Source organism: Odocoileus virginianus, chromosome 7, assembly GCF_023699985.2.
Source record: "Odocoileus virginianus isolate 20LAN1187 ecotype Illinois chromosome 7, Ovbor_1.2, whole genome shotgun sequence".
NCBI lineage: Eukaryota > Metazoa > Chordata > Mammalia > Artiodactyla > Cervidae > Odocoileus > Odocoileus virginianus.
Window position 1 is genome coordinate 58,923,716 of NC_069680.1, and position 17,623 is coordinate 58,941,338.

General features: G+C 39.5%; 1 protein-coding gene across 2 annotated transcripts in view; it reads left to right on the forward strand.

The window, feature by feature from the left end:
• STOX1 (storkhead box 1) overlaps positions 1 to 12,933 on the forward strand; it is a 71,619-nt gene extending 58,686 nt beyond the window's left edge. Inside the window, exons 1-4 of one of the 2 annotated variants that reach the window (XM_020869852.2) lie at positions 460 to 3,641; positions 3,820 to 3,972; positions 6,025 to 8,371; positions 10,807 to 12,933. In XM_020869852.2, coding sequence (XP_020725511.2) covers positions 3,840 to 3,972; positions 6,025 to 8,371; positions 10,807 to 10,954 — 2,628 coding nt within the window. In that variant the 5' untranslated portion in view covers positions 460 to 3,641; positions 3,820 to 3,839 and the 3' untranslated portion in view covers positions 10,955 to 12,933. Of the gene's footprint in view, positions 1 to 459; positions 3,642 to 3,819; positions 3,973 to 6,024; positions 8,372 to 10,806 lie in introns of those variants that run through there. The other variant, XM_020869851.2, reaches the window with a different exon arrangement.
• The last annotated feature ends 4,690 nt before the right edge of the window (positions 12,934 to 17,623 follow it).

Genomic DNA, 17,623 nt, shown 5'->3' on the forward strand with positions numbered 1-17,623 from the left:
CGCAGTCCCACATGTGGAGAGTGAAAAACAAAGCAAAGAGGGAATGAAGATAGGGAGAAAGGCTTATTACCCTTAGCTCAGAGGTAGAGTTTCTAGGAGAATTTTGAGTTTTAGGTCAGTTAACCTTCCACTTGGACAGTCAGTTTCATAGCATCATCTCTTATCACCAACCTTAGAAATGCTAACTGACTAGCCATTCACCCTAGCTTCTCAGAATGCTCTAGGTATCTTAGCATCACCCAATGCAACAACACCTAGCAGGCCAAGAGGAGATCCTTCCCTCTGCTGCCAAAGCAGACGGCAATTCTGCCCTGTGTTGTGACCTTCCAAGGTCAAAGATGCCCCAGCCTGCCAAATAGAGAAGCTTAAGCAAACAAGAAAACAAACTAATGTGGTCTTGAACAGCAAATGACTATTAGTTTCCTGATGGAAGAGGTCCTTTTATCTTTCATGCAGATACAGTAAGTGCTATGAACCATTTACCAGCTTTGGCTACAACCCTTTGCTCCTGGCCAGTCCTCATCACTTTCTTTCCTCAACAAACAGTGCAATATATTGGCTTCCTCACTGATACTAGGAGAGTCAAATGCAGGGTTTATAGCCAGGTTTTCTAAATTCTTCGGCTTCTCTTTGGCTAGAGTGGACTCCCATGCTGCCCTAGGGCCATGTTTATTTGTTGACCGATTAACTATTTTAACACCCTATCCCTCTACCACTCTAAAGAGCGGTCCTCAGAACTGCAATGTGAAACATCACCTGGGAGGTTGTTAGAAATGCAGAATCATAGGCTCAGTTTCAGATCTTCTGAATCACAGAGAATCTGTTCCCGAGCACAATTGCCTGGTGATTCTCACATGCACATTGAAGTTTTAGAAACTAGTAGCCTCCCTGACTCCCCATCTTTTTTGATTTCAAATTGCTTCATCTGCCAGAAACCACACTTAGGAGACTCAGAGCTCCTTCATAATCTTTGTGCTCATTTTTAAATTTCCTAATGTACCCCTGAGAATAACTCCCCAAACTCCCTCCTTCCTACTCTTCACCTCCTCAGTCCCATTTTCTCTCCTCCCATCTCTATTTTCTTTCTCGCCTTCTCACTTTACAGAGATCAGATGACTTTGCTGTACTAATATTTTTTTTCCTTCCATGCCTCAGAATATTTCTGGTCATGTGCGATCTAATATTTTCTCAAGTTTCAGATGAAATACAATCTTTCTCATTTCTAAGATAGTTCTTCTTTTACCTGTGCCTTTTAGATGCTTTCCCTTTCCCCTCTTTTGGGATCTTGTTGTCTTACTGCTCTTCTCTCTCATGGAATAATTTTCATCATTGCCACTAAGTCCTTCTTTTTGGCATCCAAATGTGCAAAGATCTTCTTTTAAGAAAATCGCAACCTACATAGTCACATTCATTTGATCCTAATTTTTCCTGGTTTGTGTTCTATTTCTACTCTTTCACAATCGGATTTTTCCAACAAATGGTCTAGAACAGTGGTTTACAGCTGAGATACTTTTGACTCCCAACCTCTTCCTTTCAGGGACATTTGGCAGTATCTGGAGACATTTTTGGATGCTGCAACTGTGGGAGATGCTCCTGGCATTGAGAGGCCAAGGATGCTAATAAACAACCTACCATGATCAAGAGAGCTCTCCACAACAAATAATTCTCTGTCTATGGTGACCAACCATCCCAGTTTGCTTTCAACTTTCTGGTTATAGTACTGAAAATCCTGAGTCCCAGGAAACCCCTCAGTCCTTGTCACCCTTGTCATCTGGCCCCATTTGACATCTGTCATCATTTGTCAGAAGTGCCAAAGATGAGAAACCCTGCTTCAGAAGGAACACTCATTAACTTCACTTTTTCCTCACCAACTCCCTTCCTTCAATCTGACATTTTTTGTTTGTTTTGGCTGTGTATTATGTGGCTTGTGCTTTCAGATTCTTAGTTGGCTGATCCACACCCTCAGCAGTGAATCCTAGTTACTGGACCACCAGGGAATAAATACCCAAATCTGACTTTTTTTTTTTTTATTAATGTGGCAATGGCTGCATTTATTTGCCTGCACCACATGCCATGTGGGACCAGGGATTGAACCTGAGCCCCCTGCAGTGGAAGGTTAAGGAAGCCTTAACCACTGGATACCACTAGAGAATTCCTCATACTAATTATTTCAATTAGGAAATGGTGGAATGACCAAAATATTGGATTGAGAGTCAGAAGACTGATTTCTTTCCCTTTACTTGCTTTTAGAAAAGGCAGAGGAATCAGAGATCAAATTGCCAACATTCATTGGATCACAGAAAAAGCAAGGGAATGCCAGAAAAACATCTACTTCTGCTTCATTGACTATGCTAAAGCCTTTGGGTACATCACAACAAACTGAAAAATTCTTAACAGATGGAAATACCAGACCATCTTACCTGCCTCTTGAGAAACCTATATGCAGGTCAAGAAGCAACAGTTAGAACCAGACATGGAACAACAGACTGGTTCGAAATTGGGAATTGAGTATGTCAAGGCTGTATATTGTCACCCTGCTTATTTAACCTTTATACAGAATACATCATGCAAAATACTGGGCTGGATGAATCACAAGCTGGAATAAAGATTGCTAGGAGAAATAACAACCTCAGATATGCAGATGACCACCCTAATGGCAGAAAGTGAAGAAGAACTAAAGAGCCTCTTGATGAAGGTGAAAGAGGAGGGTGAAAAAGCTGGCTTAAAACTCAACATCCAAAAAACTAAGATCATGGCATCCGGTCCCATCACTTCATGGCAAATAGATAGGGGAAACAATGGAAACAGTGAGAGACTATTTTCTTGGGCTGCAGATGGTGACTGCAGACATGAAATTAAAAGATGCTTGCTGTTTGGAAGGAAAGCTATGACAAACCTAGACAGTGTATTAAAAAACAAGAGACATCACTTTTCTGACAAAGGTCCATCTAGTCAAAGCTATGGTTTTTCCAGGAGACATTTATGGATATGAGAGTTGGACCATGAAGAAGGCTGAGTGAGCACTGGATAATTGATGCTTTCAAACTGTGGTACTAGAGAAGACTCTTGAGTGTTCTTTGGACAGCAAGGAGATCAAATCTGTCAACCTTAAAGGAAATCAACCCTGAATATTCATTGGAAGGACTGGTGCTGAAGCTGAAGCTCCAATACTTTGGCCACTTGATGCAAAGAGCTGCCTCACTGGAAAAACCCTGATTGCTGGGAAAGATTGAGTGCAGAAGGAGAAAGAGGCAACAGAGGATGAGATGGTTGGATGTCATGTACAAACTCAATGGACATGAGTTTGAGCAAACTCTGGTAGATAGTGCAGGACAGGGAAGCCTGGTGTGCTGCAGTTCACAGGGTCCCAAAGAGGCAGACACAACTTGGTGACTGAACAACAACAACTATTGGCACAATTACTGAGCTTTTTATGGCTATATAAAATAAAGAAATACTTCCATCTCTGCTTATCTCTGGTAGCTAATATGAAAAAATGCTATGAAAGATGTGAATTGCCATATAAGCATTGTCTGACCTGAACTCCAGTAGCACTTTGAGCTTTCTTATGGAAACTTATTATCTCTTGCTTATAAAGTAGTGACAAATATCACAGACTTCTTAAAAGTAGAGATCTTAAAGTAAGCCATTTTGTTCTGTGGTTTTTATCATTGTGTATATAACGTTAACAGACTGAGTAAAGACTGATGAAAGAATAGCAGTTCCACCTGATAGTCTTTATTCTTGATTAACTAATTTCAAATATTTTATATGCTGTATCAAATTTATCACTTTTTTTTCCCCCAATCTCCAATTTAGGTGATGTCTTTCCAGTGCAAATGAATCCAATAGCTCAATCTCAGTTTATACCTTTGGCTGAAGTTCTCTGCTGTGCTATATCTGATATGAATGCTAATCAGATTGTAGTAACACAAGAATCACTGTTGGAACATTTGATGAAACATTACCCAGGTAGAGTAAGAAGTTTTTCTCTATTAGTTCATTGAGTGTGTTTGTTTTCTATTTATAAATCATCTTAAACACATAAACTGGGCAATATACAATATTTTTCTTTTAGGGATTTTTTTTTTTAATTAATTTTTGGCTGTGCTGAGTCTTTGTTGCTATGTTTGGGCTTTCTCTAGTTGCAGAAAGCAGAGGCTTCTACTCTTCGTTATGGTGTGTGGGCTTCTAATTTTGGTGGCTTCTCTTGTTTCACAGCACAGGCTCCGGGTGCTCCGGCTTCAGTAGTTGCAGCGCATGGGCTCAAGTAGTTGCCACTCACAGCCTTAGTTGCTCCAAGGCATGTGGACTCTTCCTGGGCCAGGGATTGAACCTGTGTCCCCTTCATCAGAATACGGATTCTTATCCACTGTACCAGCAGGGAATTCCCATTTTCTTTTCTATGATAGAAACTTATATTAGAGCCCTGTCAGAAAAAGATCTGCATCAGCAGATTTATGAGCATTTTTTTATCTTCCGGATGAACTTTTTCAAAAATAATGTTTATGGTAGTAATTTAATTAAGTCAGACTCTGTAGAAAGGAGGGCAAAGCAGAAAATGAAAGATTCATCTTCTCCCCATGCCTCCTATTTTTTTTTTTTTTTTTTTTTACTGTGCTCTGCAGTATATGGGATTTTAGTTCCTCAACCAGGGATCGAACCTATGCCCCTTGCAGTGGAATTGTAGTCTTAATATCTTCCACAGAGGTCCCTGCCTATTCTTAAATTGCCACTTCCCAGTGGTGACAACTTCTATTGTTTGTAGTTTCTCATGGGCTATTCATACATTGTATTTGAATATATGTATCCTTTTAAAGCAACAAATTGGATCATTGTATACTTTCTTTCTGGGCTTCCCAGGTAGCACAGTGGTAAAGAATCTGCGGGCCAACCCAGGAGATGCAAGATGCGGATTCAATCCCTGAGGTTGGGAAGATTCTTGCCTGGAAAATCCCATGGACAGAGGAGCCTGGCGGGCTACAGTCCATGGGTTCACCAAGAATTGGACACCACTGAGCCACTGAGCATGCACATATACACATTCTTTGTACATCTTTCCTTTTTAAAGTTAAAGACAGATTTTTGATGTCTTTCTGTTGAAGCATATATCAATCTCATTCTTTTCACAGCTGCATGATATCCCAAATGCATGGTTACACAAGAGTATTTTTTATTTTTCCATTATAAAATATGCATATTGTAGAATAGTCCAGAAAATATAGAAAGGTAATCACTTATAGTATCACTGCTCAAACAAAGGGCTTCCCAGGTGGTGCTAGTAGTAAAGAATTCTCCTGCCAATACAGGAGACATAAGAGATGCAGGTTTGGTCCCTGGGTTGGGAAGACCACCTGGAGAAAGAGGGCATGGGAATCCATTCCAGTATTCTTGCCTGGATAATCCCATATACAGAGGAGTCTGCCAGGCCATAGTCTATAGGGTCATAAGGAGTCGGACACGACTGAAGCGACTGAGCACACACTCAAAGGAAACCAATATTAACATACTGATGTATTTTCTTCCAGTGTTACACTTTTAAACATTGTTTTCACAATCTAAATATAATTTTGAACCCTGCTATTTGGAAAGAGAATTTCTTTAAAATTGTTACCTTCCTTGTTGAAAAATTACCATAATCCAGGTGTTAGGTAGTTTGCCCTTACCCAAACACAGACTTTTCATTTTTTCTTTGGATTCTTACTAAGATTTAAGCTATGAGACTGGTTTTCAAAAACTTCTATGTTTGCTCTCAAGAAGGCTTTCCTTAATCAAAATTTAAATTTGTAATGAGATTGTTTAACTTGGGGTTTGTGTTTGAGTGAACTCACTTTTTTCCCTCTACTTAACTGGTAACCTACCCATATATCTTTGTGTAGACCAAATTATATTCCTATTATTCAGTTGAACTATCATTATTTTTAATGCTTTTTTGACATTTTAATTACATATATTAATTGGTTCAATCATTAAAAATATTTCTTATTCAGAATCTATCAGGGTAAAAATTCTTCTTTGTTTTAGGCATTGCAATTCCATCTCGAGATATTCTTTATACCACTCTGGGAACTCTCATTAAAGAAAGGAAGATTTATCATACTGGAGAAGGATACTTCATAGTTACTCCTCAGACTTACTTCATCACAAATACAACCCCCCAAGAAAACAAGAGAGTTCTGTCAGATGAAAATTCCCAGATGCCAACTTCCATTACATATCTGGTGAACATGGGCAGCTGTGCAGAGTTAGCCAGAGAAAATGCAGCCCTCGTTTCCCATTGCCATTCTTGCCGGTGTTTCCTCGATGCATGCGCTCAGGATGTCCAGCAGTCACCAGCTGCTGCAGAAGTAACTAGCAAAGGGCAGAAAGGGCTTGTGGAATCCAAATCTTTGGTGCACAACCAAGCAGTTTCAGTGTCTGAGGAGAATCACGTCTGTGAGAGTATCAAACCTTTGCCACACACAAAAGACAGAGAAAAAGCCAAGAAGTTTGGCTTTAACCTCTTCTGGCGCAATATATCCAGAAAGGAGAAGTCCAGAATAGCGCACAGCAGTTTCTCTGCCCAGTTCCCACCAGAAGAATGGCCCGTCCGAGATGAAGATAACATGGACAATATCCCTCGAGACATTGAACATGAGATAATCAAACGAATTAATCCCATTCTAACTGTTGACAACTTAATCAAACATACTGTCCTAATGCAAAAGGATGAAGAACAAAAGAAAAATAATAGCCAGGGTACATCCACTGATATGCCGACACTGAGACATAAGTATTCTTCAGAAGTGGGAGTTAAGAAAAGGCAGGGCTGGTCTGTAAAACCTCGAAGGCAGGGCCATTCGCATAGGGACAGACACAAAGCCAGGGGTCAGGGAAGTGGGCCTCAGCCGGGAAATGTTAGACTGGAGAAACACCCCAAGCTCCCTGCTACACAGCCTACCTCCAATATTGAAAGCCCAAATGAAGCAGTACTTCAGAAACCACTTGGTGAGAATCCTTCAGCACTAGGTCCCCATTTGATTTACAAAAAGCGAATCAGTAATCCTTTCCAGGGTTTGGCTCCCCGAGGGAGCCCAATAACCAAAGTGCACAGCATCCAGAAGACCAGTGACTTGGAACCCAGTCAGACTGGACCAAAGGGAAAGCCTTTCGAAAGGTCAAGGTCTTTGGTTTCCTCAAGAATCTTTGAGAGTGAAGCCAAACAGCTATATGGTGAACAGTGTAATGATATACTGAGAGAAGGATCCACTTATGTGAATCACTCTACTGTCAAATCTATCAGCGATGATTTTAGAGACCACCTCTTAAATTACTCTCAATGTAATGTTTTACAAAATGGTAGTAAATGCTGCTCCTTCAGGGAAAGCATGTTGAGATGCGATGTGTATGGTGGAGAAAATGAGGCGATCCCTGAAGTCTCAAGGAAGAGTTATTCTCATTTTGACACATTAGAAGAGACAGAAGAAACACAGCATGTCCTGCCATCTAGAAGGTCCTCTTCTTTAGACCAAGCATCCTCTGCTTGTAGATTAGTTGACAATACAATATACCAGTTCCAAAATCTTGGTCTTTTGGATTACCCAATTGGTGCAAAACATTTGAGACAAACTGAGAGACAAGACCGAGACTCTAAAGAAACTCTGATGGGAAAGACATGTGTCCAAGAAGCACAGACTGTGTGTCTAGAAAATGAAGGGCTTTCTGATGATGACCAGGCCTTGTATCAGAATGAAGTGGAAGGTGAAGATGGGGCCTGCAGTTCACTCTATCTGGATGAGGATGACTTTTCTGAGAATGATGACTTAATTCAAATGCTGCCTGACCACATTCAGTTTTCCTTTCCAGAGGGAAACAAGTGGAATCACTTAGGAAAACAGAAGGTGACTGGAAGGTCTCTGACTGAGTATGACAGCAACATACGGAGGTTTGAGCCTCAGGTGCTTAAAGGAAATGAACATTACAAGCTCACTAACCCCGGTGAAAGCCAAAAACCCAACCTTTCTGCTGAAAACTGTATCCTCAATTTAGGAATCCAGTCTGGTTTTAACTATGAGGAGGAACCCAGTGTAGCTGAACATGGACAGGCCTCAGTGCCTGACGGTGGAAGTCTATTTGATTACTGCAACACAGGGAAAGCCACTTCTGAGGCCGAAGCCCTACAAGGCTCCGTTGATGACACAGGAGAGAAACCAGTTAGCTGGAGTCAAAGTGCTCAGAGTCAGGAAATGAGAAAACAGTTCACACACAAGGTGGAACTCTTCAACACTTCACATATGCCAGTGTTGGCTCAGGATGTCCAACCTGAACACAGTCACTTGGAAGGAACAGAAAATCAGAGCCTGACAGGAGATAGTGGAATAGATTCTCCACGGTAAGTGCACGTATAAGTGACTAGCCACTAAACCACAGGAATTATTAAAATCAAGGGCATATTGAGTTATCTAGTGGGACACTCCTGCATAATCTTTTTATAATAATGCAGTTCTGCCAGCCTTTACTGAATCAATTATATGAAGTTATAGTGAAACTCTTACACAATAGGATAGAGTTCATTTTTAATCTGAACCAAGATTTGACTGTTCCACTGTTCCACTACTAAAATCTTGAGTTATTTCTAAAGATAGGAAGGAACTACCATAAACCAAACACTTCCTGAAGTGACGGTTGGAAATTTTCACTTACAGTCCTGGTTCTATACAATATGAGATAGAGATGTAGCTATTTTTCACTAATCTTTTCCAAACCAATTTGTTTAAATAACATTGCTCAGAGTATAAATATAATTTGGTCATAATAGAATATTTGAGAAATACTGAAAAGTGTTTTTTTTTTCTTTCTTTGTGGCCTTGTCATGGAGAATGTGGGATCTTAGCTCTCTGACCAGAAATTGAACCGGCATTGAACTAGGAATAGACCTCCAGGGAAGTCCCTGAAATTATTTTTAAAAGACACCCGTAATCACTCTAACATCTAGATATTTTAAAGATCCTTTTTATATTTGGTGTATTTCTAACACTTCTGTCTGAACGTATTGATCTGTATATTTTGTCTATTGGACTCATACTATAGTTACTATTTTGCATGTTGCTTTTTCAATAGAATATAATGAACACTTCCATATTATTAGTTTTTTAAAAAGTCATCTTAAAATTTGGTATATATACATTAGTTTTATTATTAAATTGTGTACCTCCTTTTGAAACAGTAAAGTAATACAGAAAAGTAAAACTAGAAGTCTCCATTTCCCAGCCTTTTCCATTCCTATTCCAAGGAGGTGACCCAAATATTCTTAGCAGTTTGCCATATATCTTTCAGACTTTTCCCCATGCATTTATAACTCTAATTATTTTCTAACAACAGATTGTACAAGAGCTGTGGCTTTCTTTTTTCACCTAACTTATCATAGATATTTTGCGATCAATACATATATATCCAGCTCATTTTAAAAAATGGCTACTTAGTATTATGTGGACTCTTGTTATTTATACAACCATTATTTTCCTTCCTTTGACATTTCAATTATTCCCAATTTTTTGCTTTAATAACTCAATCTGTAGGAAATTGTTGTTATATAAATGTTTGCAGACATTCTTGATTATAACTTCGGCTAAATTCCTGGGAGTCTGCATTTTTTAAACATATCTACTTTATTGGGAAACAAGATCCAAGATCTTTCTGCTTGAAATAGTAGTTTATATTGTCTAATTAAAGTATCAAAACATGCTGTCTTTGAGGTAAACAATGGTGGTGTGAACCAGTAACCCATGGGTTCACTGTTTTTTCTCTCTCTGGCAAAAGCAAAAACAAAACCAAAAACAAACCCAAAACAGAGAGGAGAAATTGACTTGCAATTGAGAATTTTTTTGCACAGGATATTAGTTCCCCTACCAGGGATCTAACCCATGTCCCCTGCTGCAGAAGCATGGAGTCTCAACTACTGGACCACCAAGGAAGCCTCTGAGAAACTGAATTTTTAAAAATTGCTTATAATGTGGTTTTCTGGAAAGACTTATTATAACTATAATCATTAAAGACACTTATAGAAAAAGAGAGGGGAAATAACATTTGGACATCAACTGTGTGCTATAATTGTTATGAGGATTAGGGAGACAAAGATGAACAAGGTATTGTTGCTGCCTGTAGGAAGCTTACAACTTAGTCGAAAAGGCCAACAAATGAACAAACACCAAAGTGCAAACTCTTCATAACTGCCAAAGAGATGTGGAATTAAGAGTGATGTGTGGGAAAGACACATTTTTGAGACATCTAGATGTAATAGACAAGAGAGGGAGAAGAGGCAAGGTGGGAGAAGGGACTGTCAAAAGCAAAATGCCAAACCAATAATGTGAGTTGGCTAAGGCAGGTATGTTGAATAAGGGACTGACATAGCATACAGCTCTTAGGAGAGAATCATTGTCAACATGAAAAATATTATAGTTGGCTTTTCTCTACCATATGACTTTTCAAAAAAGAAACAAGTTACACAAGAAGATGCTGGTCACTGCAGTTATATAGAAGAGTTTTTCAGGGAACTTACTATTTCTGACTAGAATATACTTGATACTAGGTCTAAGAACAGATGTTTAGAAAATGTGAACTTCTTAGAAAGCAGCTGTCAAATACTTGAATTGCTTTTGGAAATCCTTTAAAATGTAAAGAGCACTTTAGAGTTTGAAAGGTTAACTTACTTGATAAGTTAGTTCCTGTTAGTAAATGTACTGCTTCAAAGAGTAACAAATGAAGATATAATGCCTTGGTTAGAAATCCTTTTAAAGGCAATAATTCTGTTATTTTTAATATCTCTAGGACACAGAGTCTGGCATCTAATAATTCAGTCATTTTGGATGGACTAAAAAGAAGACAAAATTTACTGCAGAACTTTGAAGGCACAAAGAGCAGTCAAACACTTACATCCAGTTCCTTACTACAACTAACTCCAGTGATAAATGTTTAATTCTTATTGTTTTTGAAACTCTTGTAAAAATGTACAGCATTAATATATAGTGTTTTAATCAACTGAATTTGTAAGAATTCTCTAAAGCCAAACATATATGTTATTAATCTCATTACATATTTTGTTGTAGTTAGCTGGCTTTTTTCCTTTTTGGACATTGATTTTTTTGAAGCTTATTATAAATTTATTGGGGACATATAGTTTACAAACATGGAATAATTGCTCTCCTAATAAAATGTAATTAACTTGACTATCAGAAGACATTTATTAGTTTTTCAAATACATAAGATGCTAATTTACTACCCAGTAGTGAATTTCTGTACTCACATCAATGCTGAGTGTTTATGGTAAGTGGATCTCACCAGATTTCAACACTTAACTCTAGAAAATAGTGTTTTAGGTGCATAGATACTTTGTTTGCAACTAAAGCCTTTTATCATCAGCAAGAATTTATATAAATGTACTGGGTACTGGTACTTTGCAACAAGAATTCCTTCTATCCAATCATTGCTGCCAAGGATATTCTTTGTGACCAGCTTTAACATGAGGAAATGGCTGTACACTGTAATTGAATGACAATATCCGAAATACCTGTGGCAGCAGGCATATGGCTCAACTGTTTCTCTGGCTTCTCCCCATGTTTGAGGCTCTCCATAAAATGGCTTTGAGAAGTCAGGATGTTCTCAGTGGTGGAGATAGAAGGGAAGCAGGATGGCTTGTGAGTAAAAGGGAGATTCTGAATTAAGAGATTTAGAGAAAAGATGGAAGATGGCTGATAGATAATTTTCTACATTTGATCCTTTTTTTCATCATATAAGACCTACATAGCCTCGCCAGAATTTTTTCTGTCAGGTCTTTTCAGACCAAGTAGTAGAAGTCAGTTCTTTTGGGTTTAGGAAACACATGGAGAAGTCAAGACTGGTTTCAGCATGTTTGGTAGATAGTAATACTGACTTACAGGTGAGGGGATGTTTCTTCTGAGAGGTTTCTAAAGATTATCAAAAGCCTTAGAGCTCAGGGATGATTGAATAGAGAATACTTTCCAGCTCTCACCATCCAGGTAACAGTGAAGGCCAGAATGATGAAGCTCAGCACTATGGCAAGCTGCCTCCAGGCCCTGTGAAAGTGCAGAAGACCTGAGATCAGATGCGCCCCTGTTTCACTGTGGTTGGACCACTCACTCCTGACAGTTGGTTTTCGCGGCTCTGACCAATCTACCATGGCATTCCAAGATTAACTGTGGTCACTGGGGTATTAAAAAACCCTGGGCAAAGTACCAAAGGTTATCTGGATAGAAAAGCCCTGTGGGGGAGGCAAAGATTTAGGGGGTCTTACTACAGCTTGGAGTCAGCACCAGTGAATGGAAGTTAAGAAAAAAAAAGTTCAGCTCATTATGAAGAATTTATTAGATAAAACTATCTGAAGATGAAGTAGGCAACTCTGTAAACAAATGGACTTCCCACCATTTAGAACATTCAAGCAGAGGCTTCGTGATCCCTTGATGGGTATGTTGTAGAGGTTATTTCCAGTACTTTTCTTAAAAGTATGATAGAACTAGACGATTTTGAAGATTCTTTCCAACAGTAGCGTGAATTATATAAAAATATATCCAGTTTTTTAAAAAAGGGGAAAAAAGATTCACTGAGGATCTTGTGAAGTCTTGAACTCACTCAAAATTCCCAAGTACTGCATCCAGGTCTCCATGTCTGCACTTTCCCTACCAATCCTTGGTAAAAGGAGTACCAACTACTCTTCTGTGATCTTGGACCTGGACAATTTTCTTAATACAGTGGGGGATCCAAAGTCTTTTGTGACTCTGGCCACATCTAGGGACCAATGAAATCTATCTAGTTTTGTCAGATACATTTGATACTCTCTAAATGTATTAAATGAAGCCCATTATGAAACCAGTAAACCTCCCTTCTGTAAAACACAACATATGACCACAGATATTAAAGACGAGTGTATATGTTCTTAAATTCTTGTTTGGGAGATTATTCTCTACAATGGGTGACTTGAATTTTTTTCCCACTATTAATTTTTGTGTGTGGAAATTTTGCTTAATGATCTTCTTTCCCACTTCTGTTTGCTGAGAGAAAACTGTTCTCTTGAAACAACGTCGGTGACCTGAGTTTAGGAGTCAGATAAGTTTAAATTGTAATTCCAATCCTTCATAGCTGTCTGATGGAGAAAGTTACCAAGCTTCCATAATTCATTTTTTCTCATCTGTAAAGGAAGATAGTAACAATATATACCTTATAAGAATTGTTGTAAGATTTGAGAAGAATCTATTTAAAGTGCCCAAAGCAGGAGGCACCTACTAATTGTTACAAATATATGTATGTGTTTTTGTATATTTATTCACAAAACTCATCTATACATGGCCTACTATAGAGGTCTCTTGTTTTTGTAAGGCTGTCTGGAAATCCTTCATTTAGAGATTCAGTCCTTTAAGATTATAGAAAAGTATCATTAAGCAAAATCCAGATATTCCTGGGAGAAGTATTATGCTTCTGGCTAACAAGTTTTCAGTTAATTCCTTATGCTATACATAGGATTAAAACACGCAAAGCATGGACTTATTGTGGCTTGTCATATAATGTGAGATCATGTTCTTTCTCCTCTTTCATCTGGGATCTCAGATCCCTTGGAATCCTCAGAGTAGCTGGCTTCTGTAAAAAATTTTCAGTATTTAAATAATCCTAACAGGAACCATACATACCCTTTGCCTAACTCCTTGCTAACTGAAATATCAGTTTCTTTGCCAGTGGCTAAAATTACACCTGCTCAGTAATGCAACCCTATCACATGCTGGTGTGACATTGTTAAGCTTCATTTGTATCTTATTCTTATATTAGAATAATCATGAATCAATTATTACTAAATGCAGTTTAGCAGACTGCTAAATATTTAGCAGAATATTTCACAGTGTCAGCTCCATGAGGAAGAGTAGAAAGAGCAGTAGCAGGGAAAAAACTGGGATCAAGTGCATTTTGAGAATCCATCCTACAGTTACCCGAGAAAGCGTTTAAGGAAGGGGGAAGACAGACTACTGCCTAAAAGGAGTGTGGGTGAGACATGAGAGTCGTGAAACGAGAATGGCCAAAGGATACATCAGAAAGAAACTCATGACTATCTTGCTGACCTCTACAGATCTTGTCTCACTTGAAATCTTAGAAATGTGTTCCCTTTTCAGTGGTGAAGGTGAAAGTCACAGCTGTGTGCTCTGTTACCGCATGGCCTATCCAGTCCTCGGGATTCTCCAGGCCAGGATACTGGAGTGGGTAACCATTCCCTTCTCCAGGGGATCTTCCCAACCCAGGGGTTGAACCCAGGTCTCCCCGCATTGCAGATGGATTCTTTACCAGCTGAGCTACCAGGGAAGCCCAAGAATACTGGAGTGGGCAGTCTATCCCTTCTCCAGCCGATCTTCCTGACCCAGGAATTGAACCTTGGTGTCTGGCATTGTAGTGGGTTAGCAGTAGCTATTCCATTTCTTGGGGAATGGTGCCCTCTTCTGAAGAAACTGACTGACTACTCAAGTTTGATTGAAAGTTTGATTGAAAGCTTCTACAAAGTAATTGACTAAAGAAACAGACCTTCTTCCATAGGTTAAACCTTTAAAAAGCTTTCCTAAATAATTTGAATTATGAGCTAGATACATATATAAGTATACATGTGCTAAATAAATATGTTCAAAGCTGTCTCCTTGCCAACAATGTCAAAACCCGAAGCTAAAAGAAATAGAAGTACCTCTGTACATCATCTCTGTTGTATTGTTATATCAGGGGATCCCCCCAATTCCTTGAACTATCAGCAGGAAAGGCATTTTGCCCCTACTTTACTAAAAACCAGGTTTTACAGTTGGCCAAGGTCATGTGGCTAGCAATGGTAGAAACCACCTTTTCTGTTCCCTTTCATATTCTTACTTCTTAGTACTCTCCTCAACCTCTGCCTTCAACATCTCTTGATCCATTTGTAGCTGTCCCTTAAACTATTTCCATGTCCTAACATTTCAAAATGGTGGTTCAATTCTCACATAATCTTGACATGAAGATGGCAAATGGTTCTTTTTACCCTCTACTTTCTATGAAATAAAAATAAAGATCTAGCCCACTAAGGTTTGAGAAAGACCAGAGAGAGAGGCAAGTTTATAAACATCTTGTTTTTATAGAGTTTAATGAGCCAAAACCAAGGCAAGGAAAATCTTATGGAATGTTACAACAGAGCAACAGATGAGGCACTCCGACTCTCAAATTTTGAGAAACTGTATCAGGAACTCTGGCAAAATATTTGGAAAACAAAGATGTTCTAGTAATACTACATTTTGAGTTACTTGTACATTTTATTCATTCTACCCCCTTTGTGTTCCCCCCAATAAATTTCATCATCTGTATAAATATTTTGAGACTTATAAGAGACCAAATATGAAAAAAAGAATTATCCATTCCGTCATCTCCATTCCCAACATTTTCGTTTGATGCCCACTGAGAACACATATGTAGTGGTACTCCAATTTTTTTCAGCTAAGCCACACTTTGGTCAAGTTATTTATGACTCAAGTTTAATTTCCTCACAGTAGCCCTCTCCACCTGACATAGACAGCAGTCAGAGTTTTGATTCAATGAGTTTAGTGCTTAGAATGGTAGGGTTTGTAAAGTGTCCCAAATCATATAAGGTCATTCTAAAAAATACTAATATACTTATTAGTCTCTTGCTTAGGGAGTGTTGAACAGTCTAGTCCTTTTTCAGACCTGTTGTATGACCTCCAACATAACAATGAATGCCAATAATAGTTGAGGCGCTAAAGACTTATTTTATCTGTATTTGATTTTCAACCATAATAACAGCTATTCCTAGGATTATCCCAATTTTGCACGTGACATTCTTAGTCCCATCCACTCCTGTGTTTCTATGCACATCATACCTTGTTGTAGGGCTAAAAAGACTTCACAGTGGTAGAACTGGGAGTGGGTGTGAGAGTGGGACATAAAGGTTTTAGAAAAGCACCAGAGATGCATAGCTATTATGATTTAGGGAGAGAGAAGCATTTTTTCACCATCAACTGAACAACCCACTAGTTGTTCAGTTAACATTACTGACTCCATATGGTCACTTTAGATAAACATATAGCCCCTGATTTCAGGCCAACCCATAATTATACAGAAGACCTGTAGCAATCACAGATTTATCTTTGGGGTTTCAGCTATTCAGGATGAATAATCAAACTCTAGGATATGTCAGTTCAGTTCAGATGCTCAGTCTTGTCCAACTCTTCGGGAACATGTAGCAAATTGAAATGTTGCAAAGACTTAAATTTGATACTCATGTTAAAAAGCTGGTGTGCTAGACATTGTCAAAAGGTTTGTGAGTGCCCCTCCACCTACATCTCAATTTGTCTTTTCTCCACTCAAGAGTAGCTAGGTTGATGAGCTCATGAAGAGATAAAAAGAAAGTCAGAAACAAGCTAGCACCAGTGATGTAAGAAAAGGTATATGCCAAAGAGTTAGCCCTTTGTATTATCAAAAGGTTTCCACTTTTGTTGAAGGTTCTAACTCATGGTCAGTTAATCCCCGTAAGTAAAATCCTTTTATCCATTGCAAATACATAAGCTGTCGAAGACATTTTAGGCTTGTTTCTTTCCTAGATTTCTCCAGATTTTCCCTATTATTCATTCTGTTTCATGGGAACATCTTTCCCAAAACGTTTTGGTAAACTCAAAGCTTTCAGACTGGTGTGGCAGAGAAAGCAAAGATCTGGGATTCAGGAGATGAGCTCTCTAGTCCTCACTGTGCCACTGATAGTGTGACTTAAGCAAAATTAATCCCTCTTAGGGGGTTGTATGCTTAGTCGTTCGGTCGTGTCCCACTCTTTGTGATACATGGACTGCAGCCGCCAGGCTCCTCTGTCCATCAGTATTCTCCAAGCAAAAACACTGGAGTGGGTTGCCATGCCCTCCTCCAGGGGACATTCCCAACCCAGGGATCGAATCCCGGTCTCCCGCATTACAGACGGATTCTTCACCGACTGAACCACCAGGGAGCCCCTTAGGGGGTTAGTTTCCTCTAATGTCAAAAGGGTAAGGTGGGAAGGCCCTAAAATGAACAAAGGGTTAACTTCACAACTAAAACCTTGCGGGAAGGTTGCTCGGCCCTGGCCTTCAATCCAAGCCCACCTACGCCGTTGCAGACCCCACAACGCCCCTTCCCACCAACGCTAGGCGGCTGGCTTCGCGCGTAGCCGTTAGACGTTAACGCCTCACTCCGCAGTGGGCGGGGCCGCGGCTGTCAGCTTCCGGCGGCGAAAAGCAACGCGACGCGTGGCGTTCGCTTAGCTCTGGCACGGGCATGTCCTCCCTTCAGCCAGTCGCTCCTGTGAGCCACGCTCCACCGCAGTTGGGGTTCTCCCCAAAGCTTGCACTGCACGCTGGGAAGCTCCAAATCATCTCCGCTGTGCTGCGAGGAGTTCCGAGTGGGGGAGGGGGAGAGAAAGCGGGAAAAAAAAATGCCGAACATTTAATGCTAATCAGTTTGGGTATCCTTTATGGCGATTGGTCAGGGTTTTACTCTAGAAGCCAATCATTTCAGAATAAGGGTGGGTCAGTCGAGACTCTTAGCATTGATTGGCTGGGAGACGGCGTCGCAAGGAAGGAGTTTAAACTGGGAGTAT